This window comes from Nilaparvata lugens, chromosome 12, assembly GCF_014356525.2.
Source record: "Nilaparvata lugens isolate BPH chromosome 12, ASM1435652v1, whole genome shotgun sequence".
Lineage (NCBI taxonomy): Eukaryota > Metazoa > Arthropoda > Insecta > Hemiptera > Delphacidae > Nilaparvata > Nilaparvata lugens.
The window spans coordinates 27,164,381-27,189,532 of record NC_052515.1 but is presented as its reverse complement, the minus strand read 5'-3'; the positions used below and the strand labels follow the sequence as shown (position 1 = coordinate 27,189,532).

At 34.1% G+C, this 25,152-nt stretch overlaps 1 protein-coding gene across 2 annotated transcripts in view; it reads left to right on the top strand.

The window, feature by feature from the left end:
* LOC111043705 (protein O-mannosyl-transferase TMTC1) overlaps positions 1-25,152 on the top strand; it is a 287,369-nt gene that overhangs the window by 211,942 nt on the left and 50,275 nt on the right. The window contains exons 7-8 of one of the 2 annotated variants that reach the window (XM_039439284.1): positions 7,722-7,911; positions 22,352-22,473. In XM_039439284.1, the coding sequence (XP_039295218.1) occupies positions 7,722-7,911; positions 22,352-22,473 (312 nt within the window). Of the gene's footprint in view, positions 1-7,721; positions 7,912-20,475; positions 20,598-22,351; positions 22,474-25,152 lie in introns of both variants that reach the window. The other variant, XM_039439285.1, reaches the window with a different exon arrangement.

The following is a 25,152-nucleotide window of genomic DNA, read 5'->3' as shown; positions in this document are numbered from 1 at the left end:
TTGTTGGTCATCATCATAGACTATTAATTTCAATAGTGGAAAAGTATGGATATACAACAGAGAAATTGAATCACATTTTCATATGTTCAATTGTTTTCTCTACTTGCCTCTGCTCTTTCAAATTTACTTGGATGATTTCACAAGAAGTTATGTATTTCAATTGAAAATATATGTATACAACATGTCAAAGTTAATTGTTCAGAGCTCATGTAAAAGTCATCGAATTCATGCGTCACCATCTCCTAAATTTTTCAAAATAGCTTGACCATCTTTATTATTATATGATTTTTCCCCATAGAATTACTCTGATGGCACACTTTATTTTTTCCGATGGATCGTCCGGTCTCGGCTAGTTATGACATTATCAAGAGTTTCCAAATCATAATTCATTCATATCATAAGCAAAGCCTTAGACAGTCTTCTTAAACAAGGAATTGTGATCAATTGATCATAATAATTGTAGAGTCTCAGCATTCCTCCAGAATGAGTCAATTTCATTAGGTTTCCTTTAGGGAAAATGGAATCATATACTACCTGAATCATTATAAAATTATCTATCACTGTGGAGTCTCTATATTCTATTATCCAGAATGAATCAATTTCATTAGGATTCCTTCAGGGAAAATGAAATTATTATATACTACCTGAATCATTATAAAATCATCTATCACTGTTGAGTCTCTATATTCTATTATCCAGAGTGAATCAATTTCATTAGGATTCCTTTAGGGAAAATGGAATTATTATAATACTAACTGAATTATTATGAAATTTTCTTTCACTGTAGAGTCTCTATGAATTAGGACACACAACACTCCTCTAAAATAAATCAATTCCACTAGATTTTATGCAGATTCCTTTGGGGAAAATGAAATCATATACTACTTGAAGTGTGCGCTGAGGAAATAATTTGGCGGATGGGAGAATGTTATCACTACGAGTGTATATATTTTGCGGGTAGGCGAATTTGTGTTGTTAGGATGAGGTGAAGAGGGGTGCGTCTGAAGGTAGGAGAGAGATAGATTATGAGAGGTAGGGTGTGTGAGAAAGAGAAAGAGTGTGAGAGGCGATAAACGTACACATGCTGTGAATAACGCCACCCTTTCATTAATGAATTGCTTGGCATTAATTTTGCAACGACTGAAGCCAGTCGCGTTGCCGCGTAATTTAGTAGACAATGAAGTAGACTTCTTCCCAGTGCTTACACAGATCAGGTGTAAGTCCCCGGCTTGCTTGAATAAATGCTCTGTATAAATAATCTGTAAAGGCCATAATAGACTCTCTAATTTAATGAATTTCGGGCCTGTTTTGCACCGATAAATTATTTGCCTTTCCGGCCCACTCTCTTGCCTTCATAGTAACTCATATTGTCCCAAAGTTTATGCGCAAGCCTGCTTGATAATTACACATTTTGTATTCGTTGATGAATTTGTCAAAATAGATTCAGAAGGACAAAATCAATATTCTCAATAGCTCCGTAATTGGAAACTTTATATTTGTTGATCGATCTGTCAAAAAAGATTTAGAAGGATTGATTTGATTTTTGTTGAATTTGTTTTCGGAAACATCCGTCTCTTTGTATTCTAGATAGCTCCGTAATATTACGAATGTTGTATTTATTAAAAAAAATCGAAAAAGATTCAGGAGAACTGATTGATTTTTGCTGATGTTGTATTCAAGAACATTCATCTCCATGCATTCTTGATAGCTTTGTAATTACAAATTTTGTATTTTTAGCAGTCAACTTTGGATTTTCGTTCAATAAAATAATGATTAATCTCGTAACTGTTTATAAGTTTGTCAAAAAATATTTGAAAGAACGGATTGATTCTCGTAATTTTTTTTCCTCAAACACCCACTCGTATTCATGCTTTCTCGATAGCTTAGTAATATTACAAATGTTGTATTCGTTCATAAATTTGACAATAAATATATCGAGAGACTGATTGATTTTCTATGGTTTCTTTCATTTTTGGCCTAAAGGTGCGTGCAGATTTACGCGCCGCTAACATGATCAATATTCACTTTTAATCAGCTGATGCCAAGCTTTTTATATCTGTATCTCACCGTTTTTTGTAAAAATACAGATATAGTCAGCTGATGAAGTGAATTGCTCATGTTCGCGGCGCGTAAATCTGTACGCACCTTTATATTCTCAAAATGAATTTCGATTGGTGAAATGGCAAGATGTATTTGCGAATAAATAAGCTTACAGCTCATGTCAGTTCGTATATATTTTTTTAATTTTCAGTAGTACTAGGCCTATAAACCTAGTGGGTATGTATTGATCACTTTCTAACAATTTTATCAAATTGATTTCAATCCAGCTAGCTAGTTATTCTGATTCAATAATCAATCAATAAGTATTATTTGCAATCCAATGTCAATTATTAAATTGCTAGTTCAATCTATTTGAATACTTAAAAAAGTCTAGAATTATCAGCTAGTAGGCGAAAGAGATGTTGAGAAACCACGCAAGCGGATGCAATAATAGGATTTTTCATGTTTATTTGAATGATTGGCTAGATTTGAGTCGGAACAGGTTATAGTGTAATCCTTGTTTGTAAGTAGAAGAAGAAAAAGAAGAAGAAGAAAAAGAAGAAGAAGAAAAAGAAGAAGAAGAAAAAGAAGAAGAAGAAAAAGAAGAAGAAGAAAAAGAAGAAGAAGAAAAAGAAGAAGAAGAAGAAGAATAAGAAGAAGAAGAAGACTAAAAAATGTTAATTCGTGAAACAGTCTACCCTTCAGACAATTTAACCAAATTCACTTCGTCAGAAAACTTTTTTCCTGCCTGCTAATAATTATTGAGAGTTAACAATCCCCCAACAATTGAATTCCCAGTTCAATCGGTATTAAACTATAACAATCTTTACAAAGTTAATTCGCGATAGTCTGAGTCTACCCTTGATAGAAACAAACCTACTCGACACTCAGTCCGTCCCAAACTATTCACGCCGTAATTAATCACTTCACTCCATCTTGCATTAGACAAACCCTCAAGGGCCTCTCCTAGTTGAGCTAATCATCCGATCCAAGATGGCGGCAGTGCATCCATTTTCGCGCGTTTTCCGTCTCCCGCGCTTTCCCGAGAAATGGCGGGAATAGTTTTGCGCCACTTACAGAAAGCGCGGGAACGGGAACACGCTGCCTTTGAATTACAATGGATTAAACGATCAAGTCAAGACAAATACGCGATTATCCCGGGACTAAAACACAGAATGATAATGGTGTTTAATTAGCAGAATGTGTTGTAAGTTCCTATTATTTTGTTCCATCTTGATTCTATTATTTGAACTTGCGTGTAGTGTAGGCCTACTTTGTCTCCCCGCGGGAGAATCTATTATGTACTTATAGTGAGAAGGGAAGGGGATTTGACATTGCAGCCTCCCAAATGATGAAGAGCTCTTAGGCTGTAATTGCTGTGTACACAATTAACTACAATTGGCCCCTGTGCAATGCGATTAATGTAACATATTACTTTGGAGTAATTTAATCACCTTGCTAAAACTTGAATGCTAATTGGATGTACGGTTTGGGAATGGTTTGAGGGGCTCTTGGAAGATATGTAGGACTGCAGTGTAGATTGAATTTGGTTCAATGTGTTACTATGAAAAGTAGTTACAATACGTAACTATACTCCGTATAATGTTCTTGGAATGTGTTGCAGAAGGTTTCTTCTTGAAGGGCTATTGTAATATGAGTAGGACTGCAGTGGCAATTGAATCATGTTCAATATGAATACACTCTAATTTCTCTTTCTATTACAAACTACTTATCAATGTAGCCTTCTCTTTTCCGATTCTTCAAATACGACATAGCAGTCTAAATTTTGTGGATAGTAGCTGTTATCTTTTTACTCACAATATGGAGCCATGTTCATTTTCAACCCCAGCCCCACATTGTGAGTGAAAAGCTAAAAGATATGGTTCATAAAACTTAGGATGTTTTGTTGTATTTGAAGTACTGAAAAGGTATTCAATAGTATGTTACTACAGAGATAATAGATGAGACTTCAGCCTTATACTGTATACTCGGTGACAATCAGCCGTATTGACTGTGAATTTTTTGTCTATGTGGCTTTAATATAATAAAGATTCAATTAATTGCGTAAGATACAATAATAAGATGAATACGGTAATATGTGATGATTGTAGAACCAGTTGTGAGGAAGGTGAGTTGGGAGGAAATTTTAAAGAGTGTATTTGAAAGTGAAAAGCTGATATTGGATGACTTCGTTCTTCAACAATACGGTTCAATGCATTGATGTTATATGTTGGAATGTCCAAATGAAACACTCTTTCATTGAACTAAATTTGTTCATTATATACATTCAAAAGAGCATAAATCAACTTGAAATAACGTCTGTTCTTGATACGCTTTCAATAATCACAACTTTTCAGAGGCAAAAGATACACACAGATTGATAAAACATGGATTATAATAAAGTTTGATAATAATATTGAGAACATAGTTTGATACGAATGTACAATATCGATACTAGTCCATAGTGATGTCCACGTTATAATGGCAGTATTTGATTCACATTGGTGTTGCTATCCTTGTCTATCATTCCACAAATCAGATAGCACCATACTTTTTTAACTCCGCAACATTGCTAAATCTGTATTTAACAATTTAGAAATGTAATTAATTAAAACAGAGAATCGGCAACGCCGTTCTCCTATCGTTAGCCACTACCATTATAACGTGAACCTCACTATAGTTACACACATATCGATTTTTGGACATACGATTTTTTATAAATTCTATTATATCAAACATAACTTGGCAAACGTATGATGTGTTTATGTTTTTGCCAAGTTCCATTAGATCTAGTAGATTTCATAAGGACTGCAAACAATCGAACGTCCAAAATTCGATGTGTGTGTAACTAGCCTTACTCGATACTCGATATTCAACAATATGAGGAATACCAACTCAACAATTTGACTGTATGTCGTGTGAAATACATGGAAAAAGTGTGTGAATGCTAGCTGTTTGAAAAACTAGCCTTACTCAATACTCGATATTCAATAATATGAGGAATACTAACTCAACAATTTGACTGTATGTCGTATGAAATACATGGAAAAAAGTGTGTGAATGCTAGCTGTTTGAAATAAATCTAGAAAAAAGCAACGTTCTCAACCTAGAAATGGGACGACGCACTTATATAAATGTTGGAGATTCAGTTATTCTGATGTTTAGCCGGGAAAACACAAGAAAACCCTTCTTGAAACATTTCATAGTTGAGAAACCGGGAGACTCATGATGGGGTGGCAGTTGCTTTTGGCATTGGCTCAAATTGATTTGATTTGATTTGATTTGAATCGCTAATCAATATTTATTTGCGATAGCAACTAGACAACTCTCTGACAAGGCAATTATCTTCTTTTTCTCCTTCTTTCCTTTCTCACTCACCCAATCATCTTACCCCTCTTCCTCGTTTCCATTTTTCTTCGCCTCTTCCTCATCCTTTCCTGTTAGCTTCTATTATGCTACGACATTCTCGTAGATTGAAAATGGCTGAAAAGCTTAGTAAGCCAGAAAACTCTTTTCCCTCTCACAGATCCGAAATAGAAGTTTCGAGCACGCATAGCGTTGCTGCCTTTTGAGATGATAGCCTCATTATTTGAAAGAAGAAAACGCGAGTCATGAATTAGATTCTAGTATTTCCTTTTCGCTTATAATAGTGTTGGAGAGAGGATGATATCTTGAGAGCTTTTTACTTGAAAGGAGAGTTTTCTTGGAGATTATTATTTCTAGTGCTGTGTTTTCCCTAGATGCCGTTACGAGAATAGGCTAGATAAATACTTGAATACTTGTTACTTCCATGGAAACATTTAGCCTGAGCCATACGTTTCCCTCTAGAGATTTCTTCCAACATACAACAAGAATAGTTCAAAAACCGTATTGTTCCAAAGCTAGTATATGATCAATATTGAATATTCTTTATTCTGTATTGATTCATACAATAAGTAGCCTACATCATCAAAATGATAGGGAGAGAAAAAATAAGGTAACCTTGTGCTATTCCTCTCCCAAATTTAGATAAGGTTACACATAGTCCAAAATAGGTCGAGTCTTGTAGTTGTTCACTTCACAGAGTTTTCAGTTCTTAATTATTTTCACAGCGTGGATTATTTCAAATTTAATTCAAGATGCTTGGATTGATACATTGCAATTGTAGTAGGTGAAGTACAATAATATACGATTGAAGTTCCATACGATTGAATTCGTAGGCTATTTTATTCATAGTTATCACTCACCTGAATCAATATTATTGTATTCTTTACATAGAGATTTATACGCAAGGAACCCTGAGACGTCAAGTTACTGAAGGCCACTAATTTTAATCACATAAGAATATATCAGTTTCAATTATCAGTTATATCAGTTTTGGAGAGATGCCTGATTAATGGATTTTCTATTCTTTTTTTTATTGATTCAATGATACAAAATTATTATGTAGATTAATTTGGTGGAGGATCAACAGGCACAGCCCAAAACTGTTCCTCCCCCGAATTTCGATTAATAATAATAATAATAATAATAATATAATAATAATAATAATAATAATATCAAGTGACCTGGCTGGCTCAGGTATGGTGTCAGAGTTTTCAGGTCGCAACTGATCAATTTCAGGGCCTCTGACATGACCTAACGACTGCTTTTTAGGCAGCCGGGTTCGACGGCTTTACGTGTCCATCCGAAACACGGGAGTGGCCCGAGATAAATATCTTGCCCGCGCCGCTGATTCATTAATGAAAAAATGACAGCATATGCTTACATTATTAGATTTTTTTTGCTGGCTGAAGTTTTAAAATTTTCCTTTTATTGTCACTGCCGCCTGCCTCAACGATGAAAATGTACTATTACTTGTGTAAAACAATTCTTACCTTTTCCTTTTTATTTCATTCCTTTCTAGTAAATTTTTGTTTTTCCCTTATTTTATTAATTCTGTATCAAAATCTGATGTATATATTTTTGAATTTTGTATCAATTTTCATTCAATTTTTTACTTAAAATCTTTGAAGTGTAATATTTATTTTGTCTAAGTATATTTATCTTTTGTAACTCGTTTTTTCTGTAACTGGGCACCCGCCGAAAAACTTTTGGGTTTGTCAGGACCCTCAATTGTTTGTATTGTGAATAAAAGTTTTGATTTGATTTTTAAAATAGTCCAGAAAATAGGTTATGTTTTATCTACTTTATAAAATTTTGTATAATTTTCTCTAACTAAACACTTGAAAGAACAAATTTTCAATTTGAAAAGATTTAGATCCAAATTAATAACAAAATTCCTTGATAATATTTTGATAGCAAGTGACGAAACGAATAGAACTAGAAGCTAGTAACTTGCCATATTCATTTCTACCGTCTGTAAGTCGCCGCCAGGAGAAACTAAGGATCTAAACATAGAGAAGTGATGAAAGTGGAGGGTAGCTGAGAGTGTTAAACAGTGATCCATCTATTACAATGTGCCAGAACATAATTATTGGAGCAGTGAAGGTAGGATAGAAGATAAAAAGGATCGAAGACATTCAAGGCATGCATTATCCAAACACACTCAGCTACTTTCTGTGATACCTTCCACCATCGTCACTCCACTATGTTTCGATCCTTAAAAGAGGAAAAATCTTTTCTACTGTAGGCCTATACATCTCTCTCAATTATTATTTCTTCTCCAATAACAACTTCCTCATTTATTGTATTGATTGCAGATTGATGACGTTCTGCTACCTGGCAGTATTCAACTGTTGGCTGCTCTTCTGCCCTGCGACACTGAGCCATGATTGGCAGATGGGATCTATTCCTCTGGTGACGTCACTGGGCGACTATCGCAACGTTGCAACGTGTATCTTCTTCGGCTGCTGCTTACTGCTAGCGTATCGTTGCTTCGCTGACTTTGAGGTTAGTTTTCAATATACAGTACCATACAGAAACAAATTACCTACATTTTAATAGCACACATTGCTCTATTACTATTCTAATATCGGGGCACCGAGCTTCGCTCGTTATTTTTATTTATTGATAAACAGAACACAATTCTCTAAAATTATCGTGTTTTTATTTCACAGCTGGCTATACGTCAGCTTCTGAATTTCGGGGATGCGATATTTTGATTTTCCACAGACTCACTCGCTCACTCACTTTTTACTATCAACAGATGATGATAGTCTCAGCTGTTTCAGTCAAGGATGATTTAACCTTTTAATGTCGTTCAGCGAGTTTCCCTAGGATGAGACGTAGTGCAATCGAATTTTTATATCATAAACCCACTATGTTTCAAATTTCGTGATAATCGTTAGAGCCGTTTTCAAGATCCGTTGGACATAAATAACCATAGATAAAATATATAAATAGCCAAATATAAAAATATAAACAGAAATTGATCGCTCAATATAATATGTTCAAGGGCCGGTTTCCGAGCTCGGGATTGAGCTAAGTTCTAGACTTTAAACAGCTGAAGTCAGAAAATTGGCTTTCCGAAACGGGGCGTAGTCGTAGGCCACGTTTAAATCAAATTTCGAAAAACTAGAGAATTTAACACAAAACTTCTTCAATTTCCTAATTTTGTCTTAAATTTTCCAAATATTGTGTAGGCTATGTCCATTTCAATTTATACACCAAATTATTTATATTTTATTAAGAGAGAAATTATATTTTTCAATAATTTCATAATGAATTTTCATAATTAATATGAAATATTTTGTTATTAAATTATTATTTCTACACTGTTAAAAGACGATTTAGCAACACAGCAAAGCAAGAAAGAGAGGGCACTATCCGCTCTGTTGAATGATAGACAAGGATGGCAATACCAATTCTAATCAAACACTGCCATTATAACGTTGACCTCATCATAGAAAATTATAACAGTGTAGGTAAGTTGTATTAAAAAACAACAAAACTAGAATCTTAACTGAAACCGAATATGTCTTGAATAACCAAAACTAGTATTTCGAATTGTTTGTAAAATTAGTGATTTCAACAATATCAATTTGCTCTATGCAATATAAAAAAAATAGCATATAATATCCGTTTCATAATAGTTCAGATTTGGAGTATTATCCAGTCCATCCTAACAAGCAATTCCAACAAATCTTCTTCTATTAATTATTGCAAAAATCGTTAATATCTTGCTCTATTCATCTTCCCGTCAGCTTGCAACCCCTTCCATTCTTTCCTCAAAGGCGCGTATTACAACAAATTGAGGCCCCATCAGAACAACAATTAACTCCGGCCCGGTTTTAATCTGCGAAGATTATAAGAAATTGGGAACCAACTGCAGTAGTGCAATGCGCCGCGCCGCGCTGTCTTATTCATTACGACGAATCCAAATTAATCCCGATTCAACAAATCTCTCCGCCATCTTTTCTCTCATCTATTATTAACGTTTAATTTTGTGAAACTAACAGACGAGGCTCCTTTTCTGACTCCTCCTGACTACTGCTACTTTTTGTACTTCGTCTTCCTCTTTCTTCTTATTCTTCTTCTTCTTCTTCTTCTTCTTCGTCTTCTTCTTCTTCTTCTTCTTCTTCTTCTTCTTCTTCTTCTTCTTCTTCTTCTTCTTCTTCGTCTTCTTCTTCTTCCTCTTCTTCTTCTTCGTCTTCTTCTTCTTCTTCTCGTTTTCTTCTTGCTCTCTTTCTCCCACCTCTTCTTTTCTTAATAACTATTGACGCCTCTGCGTTTATTTAGACAGTTTTCGCCGCAGCACGACCGTCAGGCTATTGTGTAACTTTTTTGAATGGTGCTAACTGCATTTTCTCGTTCCTAGAATCTGTCTCTCTCTTCCTCTTCCTTTCTCACTCTACATTTCTCTATTCTCTCTTGCAGAAATCTTTCTCACAAACGTTTTAACAATAATTTTTTTTCTCATGGCATCTCTAAACTCCTTGAATCTCTCTGTTTTTTCACTGATTCTTCATTTTCAATCTCCAATTTTCGGGTTTATTTTTACTATTTCTTCAACATCATCATGATAAATGATGGATTTCTCTTTTCCTCGCAGTTCCAGATAATATAAAGAATCATAGAAATCTTCCCATATCACCTCGTATTGATCAATACGAGGATTATTATGTATATAATACATACATTATATTCTCAAAGTTCATGTTATTCTTCAATATAATGTATTATGTATGTATATACATTTCGAATACATACATAATACATTTTAAATTGAATAATATAATTTGGAATAACATGAACTTTGAGAAAGTGCGAAATTAAATTTTGCATATATATAATTATATATAGATTCTTAATTTACCGAGGATGGTTATAGGCCTATTTTTAATTCATCAAGATGCCATTACGTCAAGTCAGTTCGTGGAGTTTCTGGATTACACTGGATTATACTCGATAAGAAATTCACGAAAAAATTTCAGTAGGTCAAGATTACAGTTTGTCAAGTTTTCAATTGGACCTTCTCGGAGCACGGGTTACCCGCTAGTATTTCAATATTGTTACACACATATCGATTTTTGGACATACGATTTTTTATAAATTCTATTATATCAAACATAACTTGGCAAACGTATGATGTGTTTATGTTTTGCCAAGTTCCATTAGATCTAGTAGATTTCATAAGGACTGCAAACAATCGAACGTCCAAAATTCGATGTGTGTGTAACTAGCCTTACTCGATACTCGATATTCAACAATATGAGGAATACCAACTCAACAATTTGACTGTATGTCGTGTGAAATACATGGAAAAAGTGTGTGAATGCTAGCTGTTTGAAAAACTAGCCTTACTCAATACTCGATATTCAATAATATGAGGAATACTAACTCAACAATTTGACTGTATGTCGTATGAAATACATGGAAAAAAGTGTGTGAATGCTAGCTGTTTGAAATAAATCTAGAAAAAAGCAACGTTCTCAACCTAGAAATGGGACGACGCACTTATATAAATGTTGGAGATTCAGTTATTCTGATGTTTAGCCGGGAAAAACACAAGAAAACCCTTCTTGAAACATTTCATAGTTGAGAAACCGGGAGACTCATGATGGGGTGGCAGTTGCTTTTGGCATTGGCTCAAATCGCTAATCAATATTTATTTGCGATAGCAACTAGACAACTCTCTGACAAGGCAATTATCTTCTTTTTCTCCTTCTTTCCTTTCTCACTCACCCAATCATCTTACCCCTCTTCCTCGTTTCCATTTTTCTTCGCCTCTTCCTCATCCTTTCCTGTTAGCTTCTATTATGCTACGACATTCTCGTAGATTGAAAATGGCTGAAAAGCTTAGTAAGCCAGAAAACTCTTTTCCCTCTCACAGATCCGAAATAGAAGTTTCGAGCACGCATAGCGTTGCTGCCTTTTGAGATGATAGCCTCATTATTTGAAAGAAGAAAACGCGAGTCATGAATTAGATTCTAGTATTTCCTTTTCGCTTATAATAGTGTTGGAGAGAGGATGATATCTTGAGAGCTTTTTACTTGAAAGGAGAGTTTCTTGGAGATTATTATTTCTAGTGCTGTGTTTTCCCTAGATGCCGTTACGAGAATAGGCTAGATAAATACTTGAATACTTGTTACTTCCATGGAAACATTTAGCCTGAGCCATACGTTTCCCTCTAGAGATTTCTTCCAACATACAACAAGAATAGTTCAAAAACCGTATTGTTCCAAAGCTAGTATATGATCAATATTGAATATTCTTTATTCTGTATTGATTGGTACAATAAGTACATCATCAAAATGATAGGGAGAGAAAAAATAAGGTAACCTTGTGCTATTTCTCTCCCAAATTCAGATAAGGTTACACATAGTCCGAAATAGGTTAAGTCTTGTAGTAATCACTTCTAAAAAATTTTCAGTTCTTAAATATCTTCACAAAGTAGATTTTCAAATTTAGATGCTTCAAACCCAGACATAGAAAAATTTCATAGAAGAATGAGACAGAGTGAGTAAGTTGGAGATTAGATTAGATTTCTTTATTTATGTATGTTATAATATTTACTGGCTTATACACTAATTTACATTAAATAACGGTAATGCTGATTTTTCAACGAATTTTACAAAGTATAGATAATCAATCAATAAGAATAAATATTAATTGCAATTAGAATAACGATAATATGAAATTGTAATTCAATTTCATAAGTCTTTGTTTCAACAAATAATTGTCGATTCTTCAAGAAGGATATAAAATAATATCCTTCCCATCAACACACGATCGGAGAGAGAGATTAATATTAAGCTTCAAAACTATAAGTCCAAGCATTACTATACATTATTATCAAAACATTAATGATAAAATTCAGAGTTAACGGATGGGCACGTCAAACTGTTGGTCTCGGCTGAAGTACCGTATGACGGTCGTAAGGCTTATTGACGGCTTAAATAGTATATTTCCATCAACACACGACTGGAGAGAGAGATTAATATTAAGCTTCAAAACTATAAGTCTAAGCATTACTATACATTATTTTCAAAACATTAATGATAAAATTCAGTGTTAACGGATGGGCACGTCAAACTGTTGGTCTCGGCTGAAGTATGACGGTCGTAAGGCTTATTGACGGCTTAAATAGTATATTTCCATCAACACACGACCGGAGAGAGAGATTAATATTAAGCTTCAAAACTATAAGTCTAAGCATTACTATACATTATTTTCAAAACATTAATGATAAAATTCAGTGTTAACGGATGGGCACGTCAAACTGTTGGTCTCGGCTGAAGTATGACGGTCGTAAGGGCTTACTGATTCAACTACTGATGGAAGTACTGTCAAAAATTCCACGAATAAAATCCATACGAATATTATTATTATTTTCTTTTTTCATCACATTACTATGTTATAATTATTATTATTATCATAAATGTATTAGCATGAGCTGATGCTTTTTGTACTGCATAAATCAATAAATGAGGGTATCAACAATAATACATATATTCTCCGCTCTATACTATACATGGACTTCACTATGGTAACAGTACATCCCCTTTAATGCAGGTCAATGACCCGTCTCCAAGGTCAGCTTTAAATGTCAACAGCTACCGTATTTGTAAGGTTTGAGGTTATGTTGACCCAATTTTGAAATTTACCCATTTTTTAACAAAATAGCTCATCTCAATCCCTCACCATGTATCATAATCTAATCAAAATACGTATCTTATCAATTTATGAACATAGTTGAGTGTCATAGATTCAAAATAATAAGAATATCACACATAAAATAACTCACCAGCTTTTCAAATCCGGATAAAAATCGTCAAATTTAGGCAACAAAATCACATTTTACCCGATTCTAACCACTTATTACGATCCATGATTGATTATAGAAAGATAATTTTTAGAACGTGAAACATAATTAATACGCGAATATAAATATAATTACGAACTGTGTAACTGGTTCATTATAAGATCGCGAGGTCTACCGAAGAACTGATTCATTCACCCCGATGATGAGGAGAGGGGAACAGAAAATAGCTTCTACCCCTCTCTCACACTCTTCCACTCGAAGAGTGTGTTCGAGTGGAAGAGTGTGAGAGAGGGGTAGAAGCTATTTTCTGTTAATCTAACACACACTCACTCATACTATTCCTCTTCAATTTTATGCGAATATTATTCATTATCAATTGTATTATGTATCTTTTCTCAATTGATAACTTTCTTCAAAGATTTTTCGTTTTTCTGCTGGCTTTTTCTTCTCTTTTTCAGTTTTTACTGGATCCCATTTCGCTCTATCTCCACCATGAACACGATCTTCCACTACTGGATTCCATCTCTCTCTATCTCCACTTGGACTCGATTTTCCACCACTGGATTCCATCTCTCTCTGTCTCCACTTGGACTCGATCTTCCACTACTGGATTCCTTCTCGCTTACCTCCACTTGGACCCGATTCTTCCACTACTGGATACCTACTCGCTCTATCTCCACTTGGACCAGATCTCCCACTACCAGTTCTTCCTCAATCTTCATCTTATTCACCATTAGGATTATTCATCACCGGAACTCCACACATCTACATCTTATTGTGTTTAGTGAATTTTTTTTTTTTTTTTTTTTTGAACTAGTACTTTAAATAGTGAAGGGAGCCGAACTGTCAAGGCATGCTGAATGCACTCGAATCAAGAGACTTTTTCATTTAGGTTAAGTTTTATCAGTTTCATCCCCATTTTCCCCGTCATGTGTTGTTCTGAGGTCGGTTCACGATTGGTCTGCTGCTTCCATGATGCCTCTCACTGACACGTCAGCTCGCTCGCCCTCAAGTAGGTATGATTATTTCAATAATAGTAATAATGACGCAGGTATGTTTCTAGCAAATAAGCTCCACTCTTTCAAAAAACTTTTCAAGGCTGCTCACCTTAACGTACAATCCCTCAGTTGCCACATTGATGAACTCAGAGCAATCTTCCGTTTTCAGGACTTCAATATAATCGGAATTTCCGAATCATTTTTGAAGCCTAGTATTTCATCAAATTTTGTTGCATTGCCTGGATATAATCTTTTCCGGAATGATAGATTAAATAAAGCTTGTGGGGGTGTAGCAATTTATGTGAAAGAAGGTATCAAAACAAAAGTTTTAATCACATCTAAACAAGAGTATTGTTCCAGACCAGAGTTTATGCTACTTGAATTATCCTTATCTAGTACTGATAAATTACTCGTTGGTATCTGTTATCGCCCACCAAAAATAGGTCATTTCACAGATTTCGAAAATGCCTTGCTTTCTCTTATGCCTTGTTATAACCGTATACTAGTTATGGGGGATATGAACACCGACTTGAACATGACAAATCGTAACTTTGACTACTTTCAACTGACTACAATTTTCCAATGCCTAAACATGACTATTTTACCTCTCGATCAACTCATCATACTAATGAATCAGACACACTCATTGACCTTCTCATTGTTAGTGATCCCAATGAGGTTGTTCAAGCAGGCCAAATCTCAGTCCCAGCTATTTCTAGACATGATTTGATCTACTGTGTACTTTCCCATAAGATACCCAAGCCAGAACAGAAAATTATCACTTATAGAGACTTCAAAAACTTTGATGAAGCCGCCTTCCTGACTGATGTGGCTCAGACTCCATGGCATCAAATTGAAGCATTACCCTCAGTTGATGACATGGTCAAGACTTTCGAGAATTGGACTTTGACTTTGTATGACAAACATGCACCTTATGTGACAAGGAGGATTAATAGAAAACGACGAGTACCGTGGATGACTGAAGACATACTTAAGATGATGGGACGTAGAGACAAAGCACATAGAAAATTTAAAAAGACATTTGACTTGGACAGTTTGATAGAGTATAGGAGCCTTAGAAATAGGGTTAAACAGGAATTACGGAACTCAAAGATTAGGTACTTGAATTCGTTTATGACAAACAATAGACAAGACTCTAAATCACTTTGGCAGGGAATAAAAGAATTCGGGCTTGGCAAACAGAAATCGAATCCACAAATTGACTTACCATTGAATAATATAAATGACCATTTCGTTTCACACTCTAACCAACGCGACGAAGTTGTCATTGCTAATCATATCGATGATCTTGAAGAGCAGGTTACAAACTTAGATTTACCAATCACTGATCAATTTCATTTCCATCCAATCTCAGAAGAAGACACTTTCAGAGCAATTCAACGTATTCATAGTAATGCTACGGGTGTAGACAAAATTCCTATTAAATTTATCAAGAAGATGTTATTTGCTGTTTTACCAACCATTACATACATTTTCAACAAGTCACTTGAAGAAGGCATTTTCCCTGAAAACTGGAAGTTTGCTCTGGTTCGCCCTCTAAATAAAGTTCCATCACCCAATAAAGTTGAGGATTTTAGACCAATCAGTATTTTACCTGCATTGTCCAAAGTGCTAGAAAGACTCATTCATGCTCAAGTTGTAAAATTTCTAGACAACAATAGTAAGCTTCATAACTTTCAATCAGGCTTTAGAAAATTCCATTCAACTGAGACAGCTCTGCTTCGTGTCACTGATGATATAAGGTTAGCTATGGACCAAAGAAAATGCACCATCCTCACCCTATTTGATTTTTCTAAAGCATTCGATACTGTTGATCATACAGTCCTTCTGAATAAGTTGGCTATTCTTGGTTTCAGTCACAACTCGTTAGTTTGGTTTAAATCCTATCTATTAGGTAGGAAACAATGTGTATCTGTCGGTGACAAAAAGTCAACTTGGAAAAACGTTATGCATGGAGTACCACAAGGTTCAATTTTAGGCCCTCTCCTCTTCACTTTGTATGCTAATGACCTTTCTTCCATTATCAAATTCTCCAGTTTCCATACTTATGCAGACGACCTTCAAATCTATTTAAGCTGTCCCATAACAAAAATTAATGAAACAGTTGGAATAATGAATCAGGATATCAATTCGATAGTGGAATGGACAAAGAAAAATGGCCTTAAGCTTAATCCCATCAAAACACAACCCTTATAATTGGATATTCTCGTCTTATAAACAATATTGACCTTGAATCGATTCACAAAATTAGTGTAGACGGTAATGACATTCCTTACTGTAGCTCAGTTAAAAATTTAGGCATTATTATGAATAATACTCTTGACTGGTCAGAACAAGTGAACAAAACTTGTAAAAAGGTATTCTCAGCCATGCATGCATTGAAGAAAATGCACGATATCCTCCCTAGAAACATTAATTATTATTGGTTCAATCTCTCATCTTCCCACATTTAATGTATTGTAATTCTGTTCTTAACGATATGCAAGTCACTCTGAATGATAAACTACAGCGTTGCCAAAATTATTGTCTACGTTTCGTCTACTCTCTCCAACGCCATGATCATATCACCCCAGCCCACATTGCTAGTTCAACATTAAGCTTCCCGATCAGAGGCTTTTTCGAATAGTCAAGCTTGTTAGAGATATCTTGAAATACGGTAATCCGAACTATTTTAAAGATGATTTCAAATTTGTCTCTGAAGGTAGGAGGATAGATGCTTCACATACTAGAACCGGAGAAAGTACTTTAAGGATACCCAATCATCGAACTACTATTTTCACAAAATCCTTCTTAGTCAGTGCCTGTCGTGCATGGAATGCACTTCCTGTTTCTATCAGGTCCATCGAGAGCCGAGCGAGCTTCATCCTGACTTTAAAAAAACATCTTTTGGAACAAATGACTGAAACTGTCCGGCCCTAGAACGATCACATGACAACCATCCCCCACCCATCCCACAAATACAAACCTTTAAACCATGTTATAGAACGAATTGTATATATATATATATTATATAAACTCATGTTATTTCAATTATCCACTGCATACTGCTGTATATTACTGAAAGTTGATAACCCTGATCTACTTTCAGCCTACTTCATTTTATTAATCAATTATTTGATCTTATCTACCTATATAATTATTTTACTCTATCAATTTTCTGTTTTTTTTTCTCTTAATATTCATATTGATTAAAACTTTTACAATATTTCCATTAATAAATAAATCCTTAGTTTAAATAACGAAATTAACGTTTTGGTAGAGAGTTAGTGGGGAGGATATTTTTAATATTCTTTCCGAAGAATGGACATTGATATGTCCAAAGCTCCGCCAATTTATGTAGATGCATAACAATATGATTATTATCTAGAGTTATTATATTACAAACTGCTTTTTCATATCATATACAGTTCAATAATTATTTTCTTAGTCTATATTATGTAAATTCATCTATAATTTTGCTGTATTGTAAGCTATTGTATATAAGTGTATAAGCCAGTATATATTGTAATCTACATAAATAAAGTACTCAATCAATCAATCAATCAATCACGCCCTCTCTTTTTAAATTACATGAATAAAATACAATCATAGAGACACACTCCCTCTCTCTCTCTCTTGGCACAAATGAAGTAATTCACTCAATGAACCTCTCTCCTTCTCACTCTCTAGATACTCACTGTGAAGGATATTCTGAGATTCTTCATGATTTTATTTAAGTATCTATACAATTTCAAAATATTTGAAGACAAATCCTGGATCAGTTTAAATTCCTCAACTGATGTAGATTACAATATTATGCTGTCTTATACCATAGAATAAACAATCTAAACAGATTGTATATAATTTTTAATCTGTATTTATTATTTCTTCATTCATTTTTCCTAATTATTATTCATATTTTTGTATATTTCAATAACCTGAACAGATTATTCATTCTATGCTTACATAGTCACAAAAACTGACAATAAAGTGAACTATTCAATAAATTTTAACGAACAAACTTGAGATTGTTTTATTCTATGGTATGAACTAGAAAATTATTGTTGAATTGTCAGTTATTTGCATTAGAATTTATTCATTCATTTATACAATAAGTACATTATCAAAATGATAGGGAGAGGAAGAATAAGGTAACCTTGTGCTATTCCTCTCCCAAATGTAGATAACACAAAGTCCGAAATCTTATTTGCATCATAGATAAACCTTACTTGACTCGTGAGAGAAACTCAATAATTTTTGGGCTAATGCCTGGGTTTCAACCACCTCTATTTCAATAGTTAGAATTATTGAAAACAATATAAAAACATAAAATACCTTTTTATTTGAGAAAATTTGAACTTTATAATTTTTTAAATAAGAGGGTAGCCTACTTCAGGTTTTTATATTTTTTTAATAGTGCTAATAAAGTAGTTCATACAAGTGGAGTGATTTTATATATACAAACATTCAGTTGAAAAGAAAAAAAAGATGATGAGCATGACAGTGAATAAACACGGATTTCTCAGATTTTTTTTTGTTTCATACTATGTATGAAAAAAATCTGAGGGTAGCCTACTTCAGGTTTTTATATTTTTTTAATAGTGCTAATAAAGTAGTTCATACAAGTGGAGTGATTTTATATATACAAACATTCAGTTGAAAAGAAAAAAAGACGATGAGCATGACAGTGAATAAACACGGATTTTCTCAGATTTTTTTTTGTTTCATACTATGTATGAAAAAAATCTGAGGGTAGCCTACTTCAGGTTTTTATATTTTTTTAATAGTGCTAATAAAGTAGTTCATACAAGTGGAGTGATTTTATATATACAAACATTCAGTTGAAAAGAAAAAAAGACGATGAGCATGACAGTGAATAAACACGGATTTCTCAGATTCTTTTTTCATACATAGTATGAGACAAGAAACACATAGATTGAATAGGAAATATAGACAGGATAGGCTACTCTCTATCAAACCAGGATCACAAAGATTGATACAATCTTCCAATCCAATCCATACACTGAAGGCTAGATAGATACAACTCCAATCCATAGACTAGAAGCTTGATAGGATAATCCATAGAATAGATGAGCATAGATACGATTTGTAGGCATATGAGTACGAAACGGTTATAGATATAGGTGAAGGTCCAATAGATATGTTCTGTAAATATCAGCAGGATACTCTTCACTCTACATGAATATAGTTCAACATTTTATCTATAGATATCAGGTTGCAAACAGCTCTATCCACCCTGACTTCATCCCCGGAAGTCAGGGCTCTAAATAGTAGTGGAAAGAGCATATATTTGAATGAAATACGCGGTGATTCGTAGCCTCTCTATACTGCTAGCTGCTCTATACCATAGCCTCTCTATACTGCTAGCAGCTCTATGCAACTTCTGAAATAAATAGCACTGGAAATAGAGACTCACACATAGACGGAACGAATATAATACAGTGGAAAAAGAAACATGGCTGACCTAGAAACAAATCCGGGCAAGTTTTATGATCTGTGTAGCCAGTATTTCTTGGGCCCGTATCCTCCAGAAGCCACCTCCGTAGACAGAGGGCTTTCAGTCGACTCCTCTATCTACTTTATCCTCGTTATCGATCCGAGCTGTTCATGACTTCCAACAGGAAATTACAAGATGAGGATCTCTTGTGTTTCCAGAATTTTTTGATACTTGTGTTCTGAATTATTTACCATTTATTCATTTCATTAAAAAACTAGATTCTCTTGTATTTTGAGAATTTTTCATACTCGTTTGCTAAAATTATTCACCCCGATGTGAATTGTTTCACTCATCATTCTTCCTCACCATTGATCAAGTGGTAGAAAGATTTCCTTAACAAATTGTATAAAATAAAATACTATAATCATAATACAATTATAACAGTGGAGGAAAACTAGGCTGAGCCTGTACTATTTCTCTCCAAAAATTTTGATAAAATGTTAATGTTGTCAAAAGATAAGGTTATGTAATCACACACTGCTTCGTTACTTGATTTTCGGTCCCGGAATGATGATTTAAAATTTTGAATTTTGTAGGTTGATTTTATACTCTAAATGAATCACAGAATGTATCACAATAAATTAAAAACTTAAGAAAATATTGCACTGATTTAAAAAAATGTAATACAAAATCAAAAACCTACAAAGATCTTTTCTTGTTGAAAGAATAAGGCTAATTACAGGATAAAAATGAGAAAAAACTAATGTAAGAATAATTTCTTTCTGTTTTTTCAGTTTCACCGGCATTCACCTCTGGTTCTTGGGTGTCTACTGTTGGTGATCCCTTTTCTCCCCGCTGCCAACCTCATGGTCACAGTGGGGTTTGTACTTGCTGAGAGAGTGCTCTATATTCCCAGGTAGGCTCACATAGATAACTGAAAAATATTCCGTGCCTATGTGTCATTTATTTAGTGTATTATATTTCATGGCGCAATGCTAACATTCGTAAACATGTACATGCGTTGGAAAATGAGTAAATAGATAGTTTAGCTTGATTTGTTTAGAATAATAAGATTACCAACACATGGATATTAATTTGTTGAACCCTGTACATTAAAGAAGTCATAACCAAACAGATTATCAAAACTAGCATGCTAGCTAGACAAATGTATCAAACATAAAAGTTTGGAACTTTACTCCTTATTCTCAATCCAGATCAATGAATCAATTATAAAATGATTCAACGTAAAACTATGTGAAGCAAACTATTATTCCAGCAAAACAATAATGTACCAAACGAATAAGCCCAGAACTCTTCTGATTCTAATTTAGTTCAATGAATCAATAATATACAAAGTCAAAATATGTGAAGCTGTTCAAAAGTTTATACCAACTACACGATAGATTATTTAAGATGGAATTAAATCAGGATTAAATTTAGGATTTTCGTTAAATGATAATAAATTATGGATTATTCAAGTTGGCTTCTTCTCCTCAGGGCTACTATTGAATGTAAATAAAAATATAAATCTGAGTGGACTACATTTTTTTTATTATTATATCTCCAAATTTAAATAAAATATGTTCTCTATAGCAATTATCTTGTATAAACTCATAAACAATAAGTATATAATAATTGAAAACGGTACTGAAATTTACATTTTTATTCATCATCCAAGTTGTTTCTAATTGAGTAGAATGTTGTTTTAAAAGCTTCAGAGGCAGTAAAACTTGAGAGAAGAGAAGCTATTGCTGAAGAATTCAAGAGGGAGTATCCCAGGACAGAGAGGCCCGTAACATTCTTGATTCTTGTCTCCGAATAGATGAAACAATCTTACAATACTCCTACAACAATTCCAATAAAAGTACAAGGAAAATATCCTAGAGTTATTCTCAGAGAAGTATTGTCAGAGAGCATTGATTGAATTGACAATAGATTCAGAACTATTCGATCCCAAATCTCCGAACTATTTATGCAACGCTGATTTATTTGGAGCAGAACAAGGGAATGATTGTTAGAGTCGTTTGTCATGAAAGGGAGAAAAAGGAATGAGAGAAGAGGAGGAGGAGGAGGTGAGGGAGGAAAGGTGATGCTTGGATCAAAGAATGAGAAGATGGAAGTGGGTAAAAAGGGGAGAATCGAAATGAAGAGACGAAGGAGGAGATGGAGAGTTTAGAAATGGGTATGAATTGGGGAATAGAAGAGCTCAAAAACTAGGAGAAAGAGGGTAAAAAAGAGAAAGAATTGAAATGAGCTTGGAGAGAATGAATAGAGGTAAAGATTAACGGAAATTATGAGAATAATGTGAAGTGGCAAGAAAAATGAAGAATGAGGAGAAAAACAAAAGAATGATAAAATAAGATATTCCATTGACAATTGTTGAAAGGATGTCGCCTTAGGTAACATTCACAAAAAATTGAAAATATAAATTAAAATTAAATCAAACTTAAGAAATGAATAATTATTGAACAGTTCCGCATCAGTATTAATCAATCACAAATTGATTTACCAAATAGTTTTTAGTTAATTGAATTAATTCATAAATTACAGGTTGCTATTATCAAAAGAAATATTTTGATATTACCAAAGTAATATCAGAGTAAGGATAAGGGGAAGGCAGGTGTGAAGTCAGAAAGACAAAGGGAAGAATAATTTCTTTCTGTTTTCCAGTTTCACCGACATTCTCCTCTAGTTCTTGGCTGTCTACTGTTGGTGATCCCTTTTCTCCCCGCCGCCAACCTCATGGTCACAGTAGGCTTTGTACTTGCTGAGAGAGTACTTTATATTCCCAGGTAAGCTCATATAGATAACTGAAAAATATTCCGTGCTTATGTGTCATTTATTTAGTGTATTATATTTTATGTCACAATGCTAAAACATTCGTAAACATGTACATACGTTGGAAAATGAGTGAATAGATAGTTCAGCTTGATTTGTTTAGGATAATAAGATTACCAACAGTACAACACATGGATATTAATTTGTTGAACCCTGTACATTAAAGAAGTCATAACCAAACAGATTATCAAACTAGCATGCTAGCTAGACAAATGTATCAAACATAAAAGTTTGGAACTTTACTCCTTATTCTCAATCCAGATCAATGAATCAATTATAAATGATTCAACGTAAAACTATGTGAAGCAAACTATTATTCCAGCAAAACAATAATGTACCAAACGAATAAGCCCAGAACTCTTCTGATTCTAATTTAGTTCAATGAATCAATAATATACAAAGTCAAAATATGTGAAGCTGTTCAAAAGTTTATACCAACTACACGATAGATTATTTAAGATGGAATTAAATCAGGATTAAATTTAGGATTTTCGTTAAATGATAATAAATTATGGATTATTCAAGTTGGCTTCTTCTCCTCAGGGCTACTATTGAATGTAAAATAAAAATATAAATCTGAGTGGACTACATTTTTTTTATTATTATATCTCCAAATTTAAATAAAATATGTTCTCTATAGCAATTATCTTGTATAAACTCATAAAGAATAAGTATATAATAATTGAAAACGGTACTGAAATTTACATTTTTATTCATCATCCAAGCTGTTTCTAATTGAGTAGAATGTTGTTTTAAAAGCTTCAGAGGCTGTAAAACTTGAGAGAGAAGAGAAGCTATTGCTGAAGAATTCAAGAGGGAGTATCCCAGGACAGAGAGGCCCGTAACATTCTTGATTCTTGTCTCCGAATAGATGAAACAATCTTACAATACTCCTACAACAATTCCAATAAAAGTACAAGGAAAATATCCTAGAGTTATTCTCAGAGAAGTATTGTCAGAAAGCCATTGATTGAATTGACTATATAGATTCAGAACTATTTGATCCCAAATCTCCGAACTATTTATGCAACGCTGATTTATTTGTAGCAGAACAAGCGAATGATTGTTAGAGTCGTTTGTCATGAAAGTGGAGAACAAGGAATGGGGGAACAGGAGTAGAAGGAGGTTGAGAAGGAAGGGTTATGCTTAGATTGAGGAATGAGAAGATGGATGAGGGTGAACTGAGTAAAATAGAGATGAAGAGGCGAAGGAAGAGTTGGAGAGTTTAGAAATGGGTATGAATTGAGGATTAGGAGAGCTCAAAAACTAGGAGAAAGAGTGTGAAAAAGGATAGGATGTAAATCGATATTTTTTTCTCCCTATCATTTCGATGATGTACTTATTGTATCAATCAATAAAGAATAAAGTAAGTGAATAAATGAGCTTGTAGAGAAATTAAATCAAAATAAAAATAAATCGAATTAAATTAAATAAAAATAAAATTAAATCAGAATATTAACAGAGATGGGTATGAGAATTATGTGAAGTGGCAAGAACAAGAAAAATGAAGAATGAAGAGAGAAACAAAGAAAGAATCAGAGGAAAGTGTGAAGAAATAAATAGAGGAGGAGAAGAAGAAGATCGAAAAGGAGGTAGAGAAAGAGGAGAGTGTTGCAGGGGTAGTGAAAGGAGGAGAATAATGATCAATATTACGGTGATAAAGGGATCTGGGAATGAGGAGACGATGCAGAAGAAAAAGAGACAGAAGAAGAGGGAAGAGAACTGAGAAAAGAAGAGGAATCAGAAGAAGAAGAGGAAATATAACGAGAAAAGGGAGAGGAATTGGAAGAAGAAGAGGATGAATAACAAGAGAAAGAAAAGGAAGAGGAAGAAGAAGAGGGTGAAGAACGAGAAAAAGGAGAGAAAGATGAAGAAATTGGATGGAGAGCAAATAGGTAGAGGAACCAGAGCAGAGAAATAATCAACAAACATAGTAAGGGAGAGCAGTAGCTTGACTATAGTAATGATGATCAGAAGGAGAGGGAGAAGTAGAAAAAGAGTAGAAAAGAAGTGACAGAGAAGAACAAGAAGTAGAAAAAGGGGTTGAGGATTGAACATTGAGCAATAAACAAGCAGTGTATGACAGAACGGACTGAAGAGCTTCTCTTGTGTAGAACTATGTCATGAAGCCAGTGGCCGTTTCAAGCAAATACAAGCAACTTTTCAAAACTCGAGTTCGTCATGCTAACTTACTAAGTTCACAGGCTAAGTCCTGTCTGTGTGTCAACTTTGCCGCGCTTGTACTTCGCGGGGCTTCGCCGTTCCAAGTCCTGAAGGACAAGTCCCGATGCTTTGTCAAACTTTATGACGTCACGCGATCCAAACTAGTCATTTCTTCTCATTTTTCTTCCACTGTTTGTCTACATTCCACTCATTCCTGACTCATCCCACAGACTTACAATTTATGTTCCTTTGTACATAATACTTGTATATTCTTACACTTCTATTTCCAGATCATCAAGTTTATTCTTGTAATAATTTTTCTTCATTTATGTTTTTTATCCATAAATTTTCTAGAAAAAGTGAAGACTTGTGTTTGTTTAGTTGGCCCGTACTGATAATTGCAACTCCTGTATTTAGTATCTAAATACTGAAACTGACGTGAAATTCGTCAAAACAGACCTAAACTAACG